This window comes from Takifugu rubripes, chromosome 2 (assembly GCF_901000725.2).
Source record: "Takifugu rubripes chromosome 2, fTakRub1.2, whole genome shotgun sequence".
Lineage (NCBI taxonomy): Eukaryota > Metazoa > Chordata > Actinopteri > Tetraodontiformes > Tetraodontidae > Takifugu > Takifugu rubripes.
Genome location: NC_042286.1, coordinates 168,238 through 188,005, shown reverse-complemented (window position 1 = coordinate 188,005; position 19,768 = coordinate 168,238). Strand labels below are relative to the sequence as shown.

Below are 19,768 nucleotides of genomic sequence, written 5' to 3'. Positions count from 1 at the left end.
CTGAGTTGTAACACGTTTAACATATCAAACCTCTTATAGGCCTATCTTGGTGGAAGAAAATGGTAAACCAGAAGATAAAGGTTTTTGCACGCATAAAACCCACTAAGAAGATGGTGGCGGTAAGCTGATACTAATATTATTTTGGAACAATTTCTATATGATATCTTTTGAATTACGTATATTTACTGAAATTGTAAAAATAAAAAGTCAACCAAACTAAAAAAAAAAAAATCATCATTGGATCTTCCGATGTTTGGAATTACCTCCAACCTGTTGTCGTAGTTAGACGTTCAAATCAATTGAAGAAGGTAGTTTCCCTTTACATTTTGGTTATAAAGGCAGCCGACAGGCAGAAGAGTTATTGCTGTTGCTATTTTTCAACAACAAATAACTTAATCATATAATAATTTATACACGCATATTAATATATACGCCTACATTTTGCCTTTATACAACTACAGTATCATTATACTTAGTCAAGTTGTCAGTTTTGTTGTAATTCTTTGTTCAAACGCATGTGTATGTATTGTAACGGTTGTACTGTATAGAGGTACCTGCGCGCTCTCTAGTTTTTTTGGAGCGGTGCACATGTCTTGCAGCAGAGATACGCAAATGTCGATTACTCTTTTTTCAGTTTTTATTTAATTTATGACAGTTTTGTTGTGTGCTTCTTTGTGAATGAGGGATCGTATTCCGTATTACGTGTTTGGGTTATTCTCATTTAACGGAACTTAAGACAGTGCAGCAGGTGTTTTTTTTTTTTTTTAATCTTTCTTCGACCTACACACAACCAAGACACTATGCAGGCGTAGATGAAACGGGGAGACAAAACAGTCTTAACACAGTTTGAAACCAATCAGAAAATCATTTCAGAATGGTATATTGAATTGTGTGTGCTAGACTCAGCACAGGCATTATAGATTACTTTATTCGCTCACGTTCATTTTCATTAACATTCAATGGCCACTAACAAACCAGCTTAGTGGTGCGTTACCGCCACCAACTAGGATGAAGTGTGTAACCAAATCTTATATTTGTACATCTACAGTGTTGTTATGCACTGGCAGTCTTGGCATGTTGTTTCAGCTTGGCTCCTGTAACTTTGTCCATTAAGTTTTTCACAATAGCAAAAAATAAGCTTGTGTATGCCAAACCATTAAAAATGTACAAACATTTATAAAGCATAAAAATTTGGACCACAAAGTCCCACCAGCCCATGTTGAAAAATAAAAGACCTCTTGTGCACCACACCTGAATCATTTAGTGTGAGCCTTAAATGTACTTTCACTATTTCCCAAGGCGCCACTGAGGCGAGCTATGAGAATTGCTCAACTACAGCCAGCCCCCAATTGTGTATGGCTATACAAGACATTACATTTACCATGAAATTAACATTGAGCCAAATCAAACACAAATAAACCCTGATTTAAATTCTGATACTCAAGCAAAGTTCCATTAACACATCATTCATAAGTTCTGCCAAAATACAGCTTTGTCACTGGTCTTTCAACAACATTTGTTTTTGTCTGAATACAAACAAATTGGAACACACCAACTGAGGAAGGCTTTGATTACTCTCCCAATCATCCAAAACAATTTCTCCCTTTCCCAGATTTCGTTTTACTTTAGTGCAGCCATGTGCCAGTCAAATAGACACGTGCACTCACCTGTCTCAGTAATATATGAAGTTTATACGATATGTGCACTTCACTGTCTCAGTGTCCACCTCGTTTGAGGGTCCATGATGTGCATAGACATTTGCAACATGTACTATCTACCAATGCCATTAGATGGTACCTACATTATCGCCTTAAGTGTGTCCCCAGACCGTATCGAGAGGCTCCAAGAAATCTGGCACCTATTTAATCTTAAAAAAACAAAACAAAGTGAAGCATCCAAGACACCACTAGAAATTAAACATGGGAAGAAGGAGATTAGGAAGACGTCTTTGGTATGATCTCACCATTAACCTTTTTTATGTGTGTCAGAAGTAATGACATTTTCCTAATCCATATCTCCTTCTTCCCATGTTTCATTTCTACTGGTGTCTTGGAGGCTTCACCCTTCATGCCTCTAAGCATGAGAGGCATGAGGGGTGGTCCCCTACGCCTGGATTTTAATGTATAAAAGATAGTTACAAGCATTGGGTTTTAAGTTCTTCCTTGGAGCTCCTTTGCGATTTCTCACATTTCTTCTCTGTTGTATCCTCACTGTTTTTGGAGGATAAACGTGTTGGACTTGACTGTTCTGAACTCCTCTGCTCATTTGGACTCAGTGCATTTTTCTGATCACGAAGACAAAGAAATCTCCATGTCAATATGAGTTCTAATGGAGGATTGTCCAATATTAGGGGCAGACCTGGGGGCCCAATTTGGTCCTGAAAAAGCCATTACATGGTACCATGTGGGATGCTGCCTGTAGTAACTAGTGAACACACATAGGTAGAAATCATAAACATGATGAAAATTTCTCATTCCCTCCACAATTAATGACACTGCAAAGAGCAGATCGGAATACTTCATTTGTGTTGGGGATGTGATGTAAAATTCCCCGATTTCCATATTTACTTAAACATTTACCTGCATTAACAACAGATGCAAAGCAAAAACACATGATAGAAAATCTTCATGATGTACTGTAAGTGGTGTCACTCAAAGATGTTGAATTCTTGTTCTTATGTTGTTATGGTTGCATTCTTCTCTGATCTGAGGTCAGAGGCGTGTGATCTGGCTGAACCGTTTGTGTTGGTGTCCTGGTGATCGTTCCATGTCTCTCCCAGACTCCTTGTCGGCACTTCAGCTGTGGCACACTGGTTCAGATGGAACCATTGCTCTGCTTTTCTCTCGAGTACAGGGGTCTCAAACTCAATTTACCTGGGGGCCGGTGGAGGCAGAGTCTGGGTGAGGCTCACAACCACCTTTTTTTTTTTTTTACAAAAAATAAGATGAAAAAATAAACAAATTAAGAATTAATAAGAAAATATAGCAATCAGCAATAATAATAATAATAATAACAATAATAATACAGCAGATATAGAAAAGTGAAGAAACCACATATAGTTGCTGCTGACCAGAGAAATTTAATTATTATTATTCACATTTAAATGTCTGTATTAACAGTTCTTTAACCTCTAACTTTCTGAACAAGAATGGAACATTGAACATGAACTGTTCTGAACATGGCTTCTCTTGCCTACTTCTTGCTGCTAGAGACCTGACAGCGTTTCGCACAAGTATGTGCTCAAGTATGTGCTCCCAAAAAGGCACATGGTCCGCTTGAACATCCGGGAAAGCTCAGGGAAGCTGGGGGTCAATTCTCTCAAAAATTGGCCAAGCTTGTCTGCTTTTCCACTAACCTCCCTGAACTTGGCTTTAGGTTCAGAGTTGCACTGAAGTTGCACACTCAATTTGAAGCAGAGGAGGGGCATCTTGCACATCAAAGGAGAAGGGGTCCGCAAAAATTTGAAATCTGGCTCTGTGCGTCTTGAAGTCTGCGAATCTGTGTTCAAATTCCTCCTGCAGCTTCAAGATTACATCAACATACTTCGGATCACTGAACGGTGTGCCTGCATCCATGAGTGCCTTGCATGCTGGGAAATGGCAAAGGTTTGCTTGAGAGACCAAGGGCTTTCCATATCAAAAGTTTTGTGGTGAATGCTCTGACGTTATCATAGGCAGCACTGACAAGTTGCCCCTGGCCTTGTAACTTCTTGTTCAGTACATTAAGTTCATGTGTTATGTCAACAAGAAGAGCTAAGTCCATGAGCCATTTGGGATCACTCAGCACAGGAACAGCCATCCCATCCTTCTCTCAACTCAAAAAATCTCTTCAGCATGTTTCCCCTGCTGAGCTAACGTACCTCAGTGAAGTAGAGCACATCTCCATATTCTGATTCCATCTCCTCTAAAAAAGTACAGAACCTTCTGTGCTTTAAACCCCTGGATTTGATGTGGTTTTCACATTATCAAATTTCAGGCATCTGCTGCAAAGGGCCTGCTGATGGATAATGCAGTGCTGAGCAATGGCCTCTTCCACACCCTCCTCTTCCAGTTTTTTTTTGAACAAGTGCCACCAGTCTATTTTTTCTCCCTGTCATTGATGGCGCTCCATCGGTTGTTATTCCAACAAACCTCTTCCATTGCAAACCGGCATTCTGAATGGCATTACACAGCTGGTGAAATATCTCCTGAGCTGTGGTCTGGCCATGCATTGGAATTACTGTGAGCAACTCCTCCATAACTACAAAATTGTCTTCAACACCACAGACATATATTGCGAGCTGGGCAGTGTCGGTGATGTCTGTGTTATCATCAAGAGCAACTGAGTATACACTGAAACATTTTGCTTTCTGACAAAGTTGATCATAAATATCACTTGACAGGTCAGAAATGCGCTCTGCCATGGTGTTGGCAGAAAGGCTGATGTTGCTAAACTGATCTTTCTTTTCTGGACAGACAATACCTGCAGCCTCTAATATGCACTTTTCGACAAATTCACCCTCTGTGAATGGCTTTCCTGCTTTAGCAATCATCTCACTAACCACATAGCTAGCTTCGACTGCTGCATTACTCTCTTTGGTTGCTTTCTTAAAGAAATCTTGTTGCCTCAATAGACGTGTTTTAAGATTGGCAACCCGGTTGGCTCTCTCATCTCCCTGGTATTTTGCATACTCCTCAGCATGCCTAGTTGTGAAATGACGTTTCAAATTGTATTCCTTGTGCACTGCAACTTTCTCTCTGCAAATAAGACACGTCGGGGTATCCCTGTGCTCAACAAAGAAATATTGTATTTCCCACTTTTCCTGAAATTGTCTGTGTTCATCACCGACCTTTCTCTTCACTGCAGGCTTTGAAAAAGACATGTTTGGGGCTGTGTAATATATAATCCTCGGTGTCGCTGTCGCGTTGGAGTTTCGTGTTTAGTCGACGCACAGAGAACCTAATTTCCGCAATGTGCGTCAACGCCTAATGTTGCGAGTTCACAACAAACTGCTCCAATTGAAAATGCAGCAGAAAAAGTGAGTTTAAGCAATATCACATTCAAGGTTGCGCCGTGATACTGAACATCAGCACTAGTGTGATTCATAGACTGTGATTCTATCGTAGGCACGAGGCTGCAGATAATCAGCCCGTTATACTGATATTCAGTATAACAGCACGACCTCGAGAGTGATATTGCTTTTATACAACAGTTCCATAAGCGCATTTTATTAGTTAACAGTAACAAGCAACAAAAGATTATGATTTGTTTGTTTATTTAACCATTAATTTGGCTCCGCCGAGACAAATAGATCCGCAACTGGAAGGGAGACGAGGCTGTTGCCAGGCAACATGTAAACATTTCAAGCTAGCGCCCCGTTTCCACCGAGCTCCAGTGCAAGTTGTCACTAAAGGAGCCACTGTCCTGATTAGTACCGGAGCAACAGGACCAGCGTGAAGTTATACAGAGACGTTGTCGATACCATATTAAGTTTGTTTACCTGCTATGTGATCGACACAGGTCGGACCGGGTTTTAACTTTCAGGTCCGTTTGTAATTGTAACAGGCAGCAGAGGCATGAGCAGCTTATGGGGAGTGTGGCTCTGACTGAGCTCCTGTCTCTACTAACTGAAGCGCCTGAACAGCGGAGTAAAAAAAAGTCTCAGTGCTGTTATGCTCAATATGAGCACTCATGGGACGTCTCTTGTCCAATCAGATTGCTTGGTCGGAACTAACTGTTGTGTAATTCACAATCACTGGTTGATTGTTGAGAAATGTTTCTCTGCTTGTATCGAGCCCGGTCGATGTCCCGCCCCCGAGAGCCATATACTCCACCGTGATTGGTAGGTTGATTCAGCTCTGCACACAACACTGTTAAGCGCCATTCATATCAAACTCGCGGTCATTAACATTAAACTTTATTATTACGGCGGGGGCCGCAAACTATCGTCCCGCGAGCCTGAGACCACTGCTCTAGTAGAACCGTATGTGAGGTGTTTGCTGTGACTTTGTATGGTCCAGTCCACCTGGAATAATTCTACTTCCTATGATATTATATAATAGGAAGAATATTTGACACATCAAGTGTTTCCCCGGTTGTGTTTGGTTCTGTGTTCTGAGGGAACTGTCTCCACGCGCACAGCAAGGAGTAAACCCAGATTTCTAGTTACAGTACTTCTGAGCGAAGCTAAGGCTATTGGAAGAGCATCTAGTCATGTTAGCTTTGAGGCAGCACAAATCTTGGCCAATGTCTCTTTTAAAGATCTGTTAGCTCTTTCCACTTGACCTTGGAACTGTTGATGGTACACTGACCCATATCTCTGCTGTAATCCCATTTGTTAACCATATCTTAGAATTTTGACATCTTCCTGGTAACGTATTGCGTAATTCCTGTCTTCTCAATCGTTCGTTGGTTGCACTGTGCACGGGGTGTTGTATTCACTTTACTTAATATTGAACACTTGATGTGTTGTATTCACTTTAATTAAAATTTGAACACTTGGGACATTCTAGTCACCTGATAACAACAGTGAGAAACAACCCATATTAAACAAATACAGGGCTTCACCTATTATTAGCGTTAGCATGGCATCACCGTCTGTTTCACCCGGTGTCTTTGTCTGTTCAGCGTGTGAAATGTTTAGTGACTCCTCTGCCTCCTTTAGTGAAAGGATTAGGTGCAGAAAGTGTAGTTTATTTACGGCCATGGAGGCGAGACTTAGCGAGTTTGAGACACGGTTCCGCAGCTTGGAGTTAGCTGGAGTTGCATCAGGTAGCCAGGAGAAGCTAGCTGCTGTGGAGCCGCCTAGCATAGCTTCAGCTAGCAGTCCCCCGGCAGCAGCTGAGCAGCAGGCTAGCCAGAGCGGCTGGGTGACGGTTCGCAGGAAGCGTAGCCCAAACCAAAGGCCCATGGTACACCACCAACCGCTTCCCGTGGCTAATTGTTTTTCCCCACTCGGCGACACACCCGCTGAGAAACCGACCCTGGTATTTGGTGACTCTGTTTTGCGCTACGTGAAGCCGATTCCAAAGACCATAGTCAAGTGCATTCCAGGGGCCAGAGCGGGGGACATAGACGTAAACGTAAATTTGATAAAGTTATTATTCACGTCGGAGCCAACGACACGCGGCTTGGTCAGTCGGAGGTCACCAAAATTAACATACAGTCGGTGTGCAACTATGCAAAAACGATGTCGGACTCCATAGCATTCTCTGGTCCCCTCCCCAATCTGGCCAGCGATGAGATGTTTAGCCGCATGTCAGCGCTTCGTCGCTGGTTGTCACAGCTGGTCAAACCTGGTCTGATTAGGAGAGACGGTGTCCATCTCACACGGAATGGTGCCTCTCTTATTTCGAGTAATTTGGCTCATTTTATTAGACCCAAAGTGACCTGACAATCCAGGGTCCAGACCAGGATGCAGAGTTGTAGTCTTACACACCTCTCTGCTGCTTCCATAGAACCCTCATCCACCAACAATAATTTATTTAACACTATAGAGGTAGTCTCTGTTCCACAGTTAAAAGTGTTGAGGTAGAACATGTGTCAGTGTTCCCTCAGAACCCACTCCTGTCAGACCATTCTTTGATCACTTTTACATTTATGATTAAGGATTCTTCTATGCTCAGAGCTCAGTCTTACTATAGCAGATGTCTTTCAGATAATGCTGTAGCTAAATTTAAGGAAGTGATTCCTGTGCTAATCCCAGGACCACCATGTGCTTCCCCAGGGATCAAGCATGATAATCTTAGCCCTGCTGAGGTTGACTCTATTGCTGAAGGTGCAGCAACCTCACTGAGAATCACGCTTGATTCAGTTGCCCCCCTGAAAAAGAAAATAGTAAATCAGAGGAGGTGTGATCCCTGGTATAATTCACATATCAGGACCCTCAAGCAGAAAGTGCGAAGACTGGAAAGGAAGTGGCATTCTTGTAAAATAGACAGCTATCATGTAGCCTGGAAAGACTGTCTATTAGTTCATAAAAAGGCCCTCCGTAAGGCTAGACCACCTTATTTTTCTTTTTTAATTGAGGAAAATAAGAGCAACCCCAGGTTTCTTTTTAGCACTGCGGCCAAATTAACTAAGAGTCACAGTGTTTTAGATCCACGTATCCCTTCTTCCCTTAGTGGTGAAGACTTCATGAGCTTCTTCACTGATAAAGTTCTAGCCATCAGAGAAAAAGCTAACCAGGCCATCCCAACAACTGGACCATCACCAGAAGTGCTGACTGGGAACATACAGGTTCTCCAACGAGCCCTTAAACTCCTTCAGCCCTATATATTTTTCTGAGGCGTCATCGCTAATTCAGAAATCCAAGACCACCACGTGTCTTTTAGATCCCATCCCAACACACCTGTTGAAGGGTGTTTTACCATTGATAGGCAGTTCTATCCTGGACCAGATCAATGGTTCTTTAGTGACAGGTTATGTACCCCGGTCCTACAGGGTGGCAGTGATTAAGCTGTTGCTTAAAAAAACATCACTAGATCCTGATGTATTAGCAAATTATAGGCCAATATCCAACCTTCCTTTTATCTCTAAAGTTCTTGAGAAGGTGGTGGTGACTCAGTTACTGGAGCACCTGCAGAGGAACAGCCTGTTTGAGATGTTTCAGTCAGGCTTTAGAGCTCATCAGAGCACAGAAACAGCATTTCTTAAAGTTTCTAATGATCTTCTCATAGCTTCAGATCATGGACTGGTCTCTATGCTGGTTCTGCTGGACCTCAGTGCTTCTTTTGATACAGTTGATCACAGCATCCTGTTACAGAGACTGGAACATGTGACTGGGATTAAAGGGACATCACTAGACTGGTTTAGATCATATTTATCTGATAGATACCAGTTTGCTCATGTCCATGGTGTTCCCTCCTCATACAGTAGGGTTAGCCATGGAGTTCCTCAAAGTTCTGTACTTGGACCAATCCTCTTCACCTTGTACATGCTTCCCTTAGGGAACATTATTCGGCAGCATGGGATAAATTTTTATTGTTATGCTGATGACACGCTTTATTTATCCATGAAACCAGAGGAGACAGAGAAGTTAGTGAAGCTTCAGACCTGTCTTAAAGACATAAAGTCCTGGATATCTTCAAATTTCCTCCTCCTTAACTCAGGAAAAACTGAGGTCATGGTGTTTGGTCCTAAACCTCTCAGGGATAGATTAGATCACATGATCACTCTAGATGGTATCTCATTAATATCTAGTCTCTCTGTGAGGAATCTAGGAGTAACTTTTGACCAAAACCTCTCCTTCAACTCACACATTAAAACAGTCTCTAGAAGTGCCTTTTTTCACTTGAGAAACATCACAAAGATCAGGAAGCTACTGACGCGGCATGATGCTGAAAAGTTAGTCCATGCATTTGTTACTTCCAGGCTGGACTATTGTAATTCTTTATTATCAGGGTGTCTAAAAAAACTCATTAAGAAGCCTCCAGCTGATCCAAAATGCTGCAGCCAGAGTTCTGACAGGTATTGACAAAAGAGATCACATAACTCCTGTAATGGCGTCTCTTCATTGGCTGCCCGTTAAATTTAGAATAATTTTAAAAACCCTTCTTTTGACCTACAAGGTCCTCAGAGGCCTAGCTCCATCCTACCTGGAGGAGCTAGTGATACCTTATCAGCCCAATAGACCGCTCTGCTCTCAGAATGCTGGTCTACTTGTGGTTCCTAGAGTTTCTAGGAGTAGAATGGGGGGCCGAGCATTTAGCTACCAGGCCCCCCTGATATGGAACCAGCTCCCTGTCCAGGTACGGGAGGCTGAGTCCATCGCTACTTTAAGATCAGACTTAAAACCTACCTGTTTTAAAAAGCCTATTGTTACTAATTCTGTAGTTCCAGTTACTATCAAAGATAGACAAATTATCATACTTAGGGGTTCGTGTAATCATTAGGTTAACATCTTAGCTGTACTGTTATAGTCCAAGGCTGCCGGGGTCTGGAAACATAATCACCTGACAGGCCTCTGTCACCCCCCCCACTGGGTCATGGTTTCCTCTCCTCTCCTCTCCTCTCCTCCTCCTCATCAAGCAGACTAGTAATGCTGATTCCTGTGTAGTTTTTCTGCTCCCCCCCTTCTGTATCCATTTACAGGTATCGCCACCTTCAGAGCTGCATGATGACCTCCGGCCCCGCTGGCCCGCTGTATAGTAGTGTATTTTTGTGTGTGTTTCTGTGCTCTGTGCCCGTCCTCTCCTCTCCTCTCCTCTCCTCTCCTCTCCTCTCCTCTCCTCTCCTCTCCTCTCCTCTCCTTCTCCTTCTCCTTCTCCTTCTCCCTCTTCTCTCCTCTCCGTCTCCCCTCCCTCTCCTTCTCCCTCTCCTCTCCTCTCCTCTCCTCTCCTCTCCTCTCCTCTCCTCTCCTCTCCTCTCCTCTCCTTTTTCCAGCTTCCAGTACAGGAAAAGCTCCCATTCCTGTTTTCACTGCTTTCTTAGTGTTACAGTATATACAAGTTTAACATGAACTAATGTAATCTTTTACCAATACATGTGGGGATGACACCATTGTACTATACCACTCAACATAGAGTTTACAGAACAATGCCCCTTTTCATGAGCTTCTAGCTCGTGGTGCTAATTCAGATGGAAGCGCCGGTCTTCCATCAGATGCTCTACATAGTCCTTCTTTCTCCTCCTTTTCTTTCAATGTATGTTGTTTATAGGGTCCCACTGCTTTTAGTTCTTCAACTGTCATGGTGGGTAGGGTTAGGGTTAGGGTTAGTCCTTCTTTCTCCTCCTTTTCTTTCGATGTGTGTTGCTTATACGGTCCCACTGCTTTTAGTTCTTCAACTGTCATGGTGGGTAATAGAAAACCAGAGGATATTTGGATCATATTATAAGAAACCTTCTGATAGCCAGCAGCTGCTTTTGCTGCTCTGTCTGCTGCATCTCTTCCTGCAGCAGTTTTGCTTTTGTAGGCCTGCCGGGGCCTCAAGCCTGCCACTAATCTCTCTGAACTGGGACCCTGCCTAAAGATAAGATGTATAAACTGAGGGATCGCCGAGTCATTTGCAGACTTGGAAAGAGAAAGAGAGAGAGCAAAAAAGATGAGCTTTACCCTTCAATGCTAGAGCTTCTATCCCCGCTGCCACCTGAGACTGAGAAGTCTGCCTCTCTGAGCTGAAGCCGATAGAGTGGATAGAGGTGGATGATGAGGAGGAGAAGGAGAACTTTTTTTCTGAACCGTAAGCCTAGCCATAAAGAAAGTACCCTGAAGAAGGAGAATGAGGACGTGATGGAGGTCATAGATGAGGAGAAGGAGGAGGTGTTGGAATGCGATTTTGTTGAAAAGCATCCGCCTACTGCATGAGCGACAAGTTCGACGGTAGCAGAAGGCTCACCTCCCGTCAGCCACGCATCAGCTCCAGGGGCCTTGGGTGACAATGAAAAGACAGACTCTTCCCCTCCCTTCTCTTCCCCCCATTTCCCTGCCACCCCTCTTTCTACCCCTATCCCTCCCAACGACCAAGTGAGTGTGATGATGCCCTGAGGTTTTTGACGCTATAAAAAACGTTGTCTATCATTTGCTTAACGTGCTTCTGCGTCATTTCCGTAAGGAGCTGTGTGAGGGATGTAGAATCAACCATCGCAACCAGAGGCAACACGAGTGTTTGCAACCGGAGCTGCAAGACAACTTTTTCCAAGAGAACTTCGGTCAGATTGTCAAGCATCTGTTGATGCCCAGATTCATTCCCAGTGTTCAGGGCGTGTTGCAAGAGCGTAACATCCTTCCAGACAATGCCACAATCTCAGCCGCAACACAGATTCTGTTGCACAACCTGAGAGTCAAGAGCAGAGTCACACAACCCGTCGATGACATCTATGGTGACGGTGTGAAAACTGAACAGTTGCTGAAGGCTTCGGAGGGATGGTGTTACAGTCTAGTTTTAACTCGACCCGGATGCAGACAGGACACAGCCAACTTGGTCGCAAAGGGTTTATTTAACTAAAGAAGTCTTGAACGCTGCAGGGGGAAAAAACTCGCTTGGTACAGGGAAGAGATCCGGCACAATTCTTCATGAAGGGAGGGAGGGGTGGTGACCTTAAGAGAGAAGAACAAAGATGCTACTAAATCACCAAGCTCCAATGAGTAGATTCTCAGAGTCCACATCTACCACGAAGCTGATGGAATGATCTGACACTGGTGAACAGGAGACCAGGGCCTAAATAGCCAGTTGATTGCCAACAGGCAGCAGGGGTGACTGTCGCCAGCTGCCAGAAAATGGCTCCACCACGCCCCCTAGAGAAAGAACAGAGAAACAACAAACAAAAATGCCAAACCACACCCAAGACCCTAACAGTACCTCCCCCTCGATGGGCACCTCCGGGCGCACTACCAGCCTTGTCGGGATGGTCCTGGTAAAAATCATGCAGGAGCCTGTCATCCAAGATATTCCGGTGGGGAATACATGTCCGCTCCTCCAGACCATACCCCTCCCAGTCCACCAGAAATTGAAGACACGGGGGGGAGGTGGGGGGAGGATGGAGGGACCAGACCTGACACTGAGACTGGCTTGACTCGAGAAAAATGGAAAGTTGAATGAACTCTGATTAATGGGAGCAATTTCAGATGCACGGTGGAGGGGTTGATGATGTGGTCGATCTTGAAGGGTCCAATGAAACGATGAGCCAGCTTTTGGGAGCCCACCTGTAGAGGGAGATCCCTAGTAGAGAGCCCGACCCGCTGGCCCGGCTGATAGGCAGGGGCTGGAATATGGTGGCGGTTGGCTTGCCTCTGAGACTGTTGGGTGGAATGCAGGAGGGCAGAACGGACCTGTTTACACACGCTTCTGCAACGACACAGGTTGGCCTGGACAGTGGGCACCGCCACTTCATCCTCCTGGAACTCAAACAAGGGTGGTTGGTACCCCAGGGGAGCCATGAAGGGCAACATTCCCATAGCAGCAGAGAACAACGTGTTATGGGTGTACTCCACCCAGGGTAGGAAGGAACTCCAGGAAGCGGGGTTTTGAGCCACCACGCACCTCAGGGCATTCTCCAAGCTCTGATTAGCCCTCTCCGCTTGGCCATTGGACTGTGGATGATACCCAGATGAGAGACTGTGTGTGTGTGTGTTGTGTGCGTGATGTCCCCTGGCAGTAAGGAACGGAGGTGCCTAACTGCCTAGCATAGCTACAGCTAGCTTTCCCCCAGCAGCAGCCGAGCAGCCGGATAGCCAGGGCAGCTGGGTGAAGGTTTGCAGGAAGCGTAGCCCAAACCAAAGGCCCACGGTGCCACTTTTTTCCGTGGCTAACCGTTTTTCCCCACTCAGCGACACACCCACTGAGAAACCGACCCTGGTAATTGGCGACTCTGTTTTGCGCTATGTGAAGCTGACACCAGTGACCATAGCCAGGTGCATTCCTTGGGCCAGAGCGGGCGATATAGCAGCCAATCTAAAGCTGCTGGCGAAAGTGAACATAAATTCGGTAAAGTTATTATTCACGCCGGAACAAATGACACCTGGCTTGCAGGTCACCAAAATTAACATAGAGTGTAACTACACAAAACAATGTTGGCCTCCGTAGCATTCTCTGGTCCCAGTGATCTAGCCAGTGATGAAATGTTTAGTCGCACGTCATTGCTTCATCACAAGCTGTCATGGGGGTGCCCCAAAAACCAGGTGTCCTTTTAAGACTGTTAGAACAGTTTTTTGGGAAACCTTGGTCCGATCACCCGGGATGGTGCCTCTCTCATTTCTTGGAACTTGGCCAATTTGAGTGACCTGACATACCAGGGTCCAGACCAGAAGGCAGAGTTGCAGTCTTACAGACCTACTTTTAAGATTAGACCTAAGACCTTCCTCTTTGAAAAGCTTGTAGTACAGTAATTATGTAGTTCCAGCTGTTATTCTAGTCAGACTAATTATCATATTTAGAGGGTGGTCTAATTATTAGGTTAATATCTTAGTTATGCTGCCACAGGCTGAGGCAGCCGGGGTTCAGAAACATGATCACCTGACAGGCCTGTGTCACTCATTCACAGCCTCCTCTCCTCTCCTCTCCTCTCCTCTCCTCTCCTCTCCTCTCCTCTCCTCTCCTCTCCTCTCCTCTCCTCTCCTCTCCTCTCCTCTCCTCTCCTGTCCTCTCCTCGTGGCTCAGTGATGATGTCATGGGCACATTTTCTTATGTAATTTTTCTGCTTCTCTCCCCCTCTCTGTATCCATCTACAGGAATCATCGCCTTCATAGCTGTATACTGACCTGCTGACCTCTGACCCCGTTGACCCACTCAACTCTTTATTATTGTTATAATTAATGTACTTGCATGATCTCTGCCTATTCTCTACTCTGCCTGTCCTCCCCCTTCTCCTCCCTCTCTATCCAGCCGTACATCAGCAGGAGGGTATAAATAAAGATTGATTCATTGATTGTTCCACTTTTTGTCATGAGTTCTGTTCATGATTTTATTCTAAATTTTTCATTTGAGTTTTCAATTGTGCCATTTAACGCATTATCAGCAGTTATTACCAATAAGTTAGATTTAGCTGCTTCAGCATCAGCTGGTTGAGCAGCATCTATATCAACTACTCCTGATAGTTTCACTACTGAACACTGTAGAGTGGCTGGAGCTGCCGATGGCATTCCATTGTATGGTGGGGTGTGCGCCGAAGCAGGTTCCACCTCTTCTTGTGTGTTTATCATTATCTCTCTCTCTTTTCCTTGGCCATGTGTTTTCTGTAATTCCTTTGCAGCAACCATTATTTTTAACCAGAGAATCATTTTATCTTGTTTATTCCATTAAATGCATTTGTTAATTTTCCAATTTGCTTTGTCAAATTTAAATTTCTATTGATACTCCAATTGTTGAGACTCCTTATACAGGTGTTTACGTGTTTTAAGAGTAGTGCTGCTGTCGGAGGGGAATAATCTGCTTTTTTGATATTTTCTTTTCCACTTTTGTTTATCAAAAGGCATTTAGGCATTTCTGCCAAACTTTTGTTTGGAAAAAAATCATACAGTGTTTTAAGTATTTAAAAGGTGACATGATTTGGAAAGCCAATCTTGGACTGCAGCCAATGCAGATGTAAAAATGCGACCGGGTTCCTGTGTTTTTTACTGGTGTATATATTACTGCATACATTTGTAGATTAATTTTTTGCATGCTTCTTGAAGTTTGTTGATATAAAATGAAAAAATAATCAGTTCTAGAATGGAACCCTGTAGGACTCCTGCAACACATTCCCAAAAGGCGGATTTGACACCGTTGGCCAGAACACACTGCAGTCTGTTGATTTCATCCATTTTATGGCAATTTCTGAAAAATTGAGGTGAGTTAATCTGGCTACAAATATGTTGTGGTCAACAGTGTCAATAGCCTTCTTTGGGACCAAAAATGCTGCTCCAGCACAAACACTCTTGTGTAGGAAGCTCTTAACACACTTCTAGGAACATCCTCTGTTGAATGACGATTACAAAATCCTAACTGCATCAGATGCAGGGAATTGTGACTTATATGAAGATGTTCACACAAATGTTTCAGAATCCATTTCTCTATTCCTTTTCAAACTAGAGGTTGTGGATAAATGCTGATGAGGTTTGTATAATGTTTGTATAAAGTTTGTACATTTATAAAGTTTATATATTATATGGTAATTTTGTTTAATTGTACTGGGAAAAAACAAAAACATTTGGACCTTGTTTAGCTCTTGTACTAAATGTACTGTTTCTTTTGGTTCCTGAAGGTGTACTCTGTAGATAATGAGGACCAGGCTGGTGCTTCACTTGAGTTTGCAGTGCCCAGGGACATCATTAACGGGTTTGTTGATAACAGGAGGGAATACTACAAGTTCAGGTAATGTATGGAATTGTCCCCTGGAATCTTTATACTTTCATCCAGAACTTAATTCATTGCCATTTATGGAGGGTAGTTTGCTTAAATCAATCTAGAACAAAACATAGGGAGATTTGTCCTAGGCAATAAAAATCTTGTCTTGTGTGAAAGCCTCTTCATTTCTTTTTTGAGGGGGTGGGGTGGTGCTAATAGCTAAATGCTTGTTCGCTCTTTCTACCTTTAAAGATTCTAGGAACTAGAAGTGAGAAGGCACAGAAGGTGGCAGAACTGTTTTGCCTTCTTGGTTTTATCTTGTTGAACCTCTTGATGAAGTCTTTACATTCATTCTTTCTCGTTTGACAATGGCTACCAAAGAGCACAAATACAGATGTCTCTCCATTCAGTTGCACAAGGGTATTGTTTCTTTTTTAAAATAAAATGTTAAACTTTGCATTGCATTATGTGCAAGTAAATATGCAATCAAGGCTACTTTGACAGGTTGGCCAGTGCTAATTTAGACACTGTGCCACAGCCACAGGCTGCGTGCTACTGTAGTTTCATATGACTAAAATAACAGATACCAAAAGTCAAATGTGTGATGGAAGTTTCATTTGAAAGCACTTAGCCTGTTGGCTGGTAGTGGTAAGGAATTTTGACAGCGGTAGAATCCACTCAATAAAAGGCCTTAATAAAAACTTGCAGAAAACAGCACAGAAATAATCACAGACCTCAGTGGAATGCAGAAAACACCGCACAGCCAGAGGTGGGCAAGGGTCCAAATTAACACAAGCTAAAACTCTTAATCGGGGACAGAAGTTTATCAGGTTTACTAGAGTAGAGACAAAGAAGAAAAGTCCATGGCAGACAGCGTCAAAACCATTAAGTCCAAATGAAAAACGTGCCGGAGGGTCAGGCATGAAGCGATAGCAAGCTGGCAAAGCAGGAATGCATCACAGTGGCTTAAATACAGTCTAAATAGGAGCAACAGGTGAAAATGGTAACAATGGTGACAAGACAAATCAGGTGGGTATGAAAGGGGACGCGGAAGAGTGAGTGGAATTTTCCTCAGCATGAGAACAGAAGAGCAGGCAGTGACAGGATGTCGCCCTCTAGGGACGACCCCGAAGTCCCAAAAGCAGGTCCAGGAGGCATCCGAGGCAACCACCTCCACGACAAACTTGCATGTAGGGTCAGGCATCTGGGAGATAAGTGTGGTAATGATTTGGGCCTTGTGAGTCTGGAAGGCCTCCTCCGCCATAGAAATCCATTGGGAGGTCACTTTGGAGGAGGTCAGGGAAGTAAGAGGAGCTGTCACGGTGCTATTTTTCCGTGTGAAACGATGGTAGAAAATGACAAAGCCAAGAAAGCGCAGCAGCTGCTTCTGGTTCTCCGACACAGTCCAGGTGGTAACAGCGGAACCGTTCGTTGGGTTGCAGGAAGGCAACCGTGGAGGTGTGGAATTCACACTTCTCTGCCTTTACATATAATGCATTTACATATAATCCTGCAGGCGCTGGAGTACAGATTCCACATAGTGGATGTACTCCTTCTGGGTCTTCGAGAAGATCAGAATGTAATCCAGATATACAAAAAGAAATCTCTGTACCGTGTTGAGCCGCATTTTGTAATAAAGCCGCATTTTGTAATAAACTGCTGCATTTTGTAATAAACTGCCCCAATGCATTTTGTAATAAATTTTGCCGCATTATGTAATAAGTTATTACATTTTTAAAAGATTATTACAAAATGCACTTGCAACTTTTTTATTCTCTAGAAAATGTAATAACATTACGTAATAACAATTCTGAAGCATAGTTTATCTGTTTGTTAATTGTATTTAATTTTACTTTAAAGTATTTGTAAAAGCTAAGCCTATTATTAGTATCACTGTATTAGCCTAGTAGCAGTACTTAGCAATTACTATCAGTACACTATTCAAAGGTTGCATTAACAGAGAATATTCTGTAAGTTCCAGATTTTTTTTTTATTGGATACCAAAACCACATCAAGAATAGTTATAAACATCCAACAAACCTTATTCTGCTTCTTGTAATACAGAACAAAACTCTGGGTATCAAAATTTAATCCATTCGTAAACATTAACATATGCACATACAAAATAGAAACGCTGATGAATAGGTAAAGAACAGCTTTATTTATGCATTTATAGAACCTTTCAACAACAATAAATGCAACCAACACATGCAGGCTTGCGGCCAATTTAAAATAATAATGAACCAATGAATAAAAGTTCTACCTTAAACAACGTAAGTGTCTTCTGCTTGTTTAGAGAGCTGCTATGACCAGCAAATTTCTCCACTAAGATTAATTTTAAACAAATATAAAATTGGCTCAAAAGGCTAAACAAACAACAAAATTTCTATTTCCAAAATATATCCGTAATTTCAAATTGTCCATGTCTAATATGTCTAATTACCAGCCAAGCCATAAACCACTTGGAATGTTTCCCAAACAGCTCCTTTAGTTTTTAATGCCACACCACCAAAGCACCCTGCTGCTTTGTACAACCTTTGTACACTAACTGTGTGCTTTCCAACGACGTCCAACCCAAGGTTTCGGCTTAATGTTTCCCTTAGATAGATTGATAGATGGAATCGATCTGCAATGTCTTTAAAATGTTGAGACACTCTGTTAAACGTCCCAAGCATTGACAGGTCATCCTCAAGGGTCATTTTGATAATAGACTGAAACATTTCAGTTGGTAGGACAGGCTGAACAGGGGGTGTAGTCAGAACAGGGTCCTCAGGCTCATCAGGCTGGATAGGTGGGTCAGACTCATCTGGTGAGGCAGGCTGGATAGGTGGGTCAGACTCATCTGGCGAGGCAGGCTGGATAGGTGGGTCAGACTCATCTGGCGAGGCAGGCTGGATTGGTGGGTCAGACCTTTTTCTTTTCAATGGTTTCAGCCACATGTAACGACTGAACACATCCATCACTGTGAGAATGTAACGGTATAAAGCCTGACCATAACTAATTTTCATTTTTCCCATGTCCAATAGGTCAATTTGGTGTTGATCTTGCACTTCTTTGGCTTGAATGGTCATCAAAGGGGGCTTATTCAGAAACTTTGCATTTTGAAGTTGGTACCACTCAGTTTTGTTCAAGATTTCCTGCACCTTTATATCACTTATGCCACTATGATGCATTTTCAGTTGTTTGCTCAACTTTCTTGCTCCAGAACCATTGGTATCATCTAGACCCTTTTTAACAACGCAATCAACATTAGACTGTAGCATGACTGGCTTGCTGGCACACAGCAGTGTCTGCCCATCTTCACTGAGAGAATAGACCCCTTGATTTCTCCAGAGACGCACCAAGGCATTTTGTTGAATTCTTGTGCATTCAGAAATTGGAACATGAAACTCTCCTCTCAACTTGCGAACTATGACATTGTACATTTCCTCGGTCATTGCTTGCTTTTGTCCATTGCCTACAATGAGCCCCAGCAGGGTGCAGGTCAGGGTTATAATTAGCAGACCTACAAGGGTGACAAAAGAGGGAAAATGTTTAACTCCCAAAACTAAACTGCATTTTGTGCCTTTTGTTTTGCACTTTTATTTTATTTGTGGAATTTCATTTCAAGTACTAAAATATTTTATCTTCAATTAATATTTAAGAAGGTATTTTAATTATTACAATTTTGATAACCCACCACCACCTGCGGCATCACAGTACCATAATTCAAATTGCTTTATGAATGTTGATCTTATGTTATAGCCCTAGATTTGTCTCAATAAACGTTGCTATCATTAAAGAGGACGCTGCTTTTGTAGGAATACTGAAAAATAAGGTTTTAACAAATATATTGTTTTCACACCTGTTATAACATTTTTTGCCTTTTAATAGCTATTTCGATGCTTACTATTTATGACTGTGTTAATTCATTGCATGGAATGTTAGGTATTCAGCTTCACTCATTCAGCCAATGGTTTTCAGTGACTTCACACAGGGAAGGTATTGCTCTCTTATCCAACATTCTCCACATGGCTAAACTAGGAAGA

The 19,768-nt window shown here is 43.0% G+C and overlaps 1 protein-coding gene across 2 annotated transcripts in view; it reads left to right on the top strand.

The window, feature by feature from the left end:
* Positions 1 to 19,768, top strand: part of kif6 (kinesin family member 6) — a 94,776-nt gene continuing 75,008 nt past the window's right edge. For both annotated transcript variants that reach the window (XM_029832899.1, XM_029832900.1), the window contains exons 1-2: positions 1 to 119; positions 15,658 to 15,767. In XM_029832899.1, the coding sequence (XP_029688759.1) occupies positions 60 to 119; positions 15,658 to 15,767 (170 nt within the window). In that variant the 5' untranslated portion in view covers positions 1 to 59. The remainder of the gene's footprint in view (positions 120 to 15,657; positions 15,768 to 19,768) is intronic.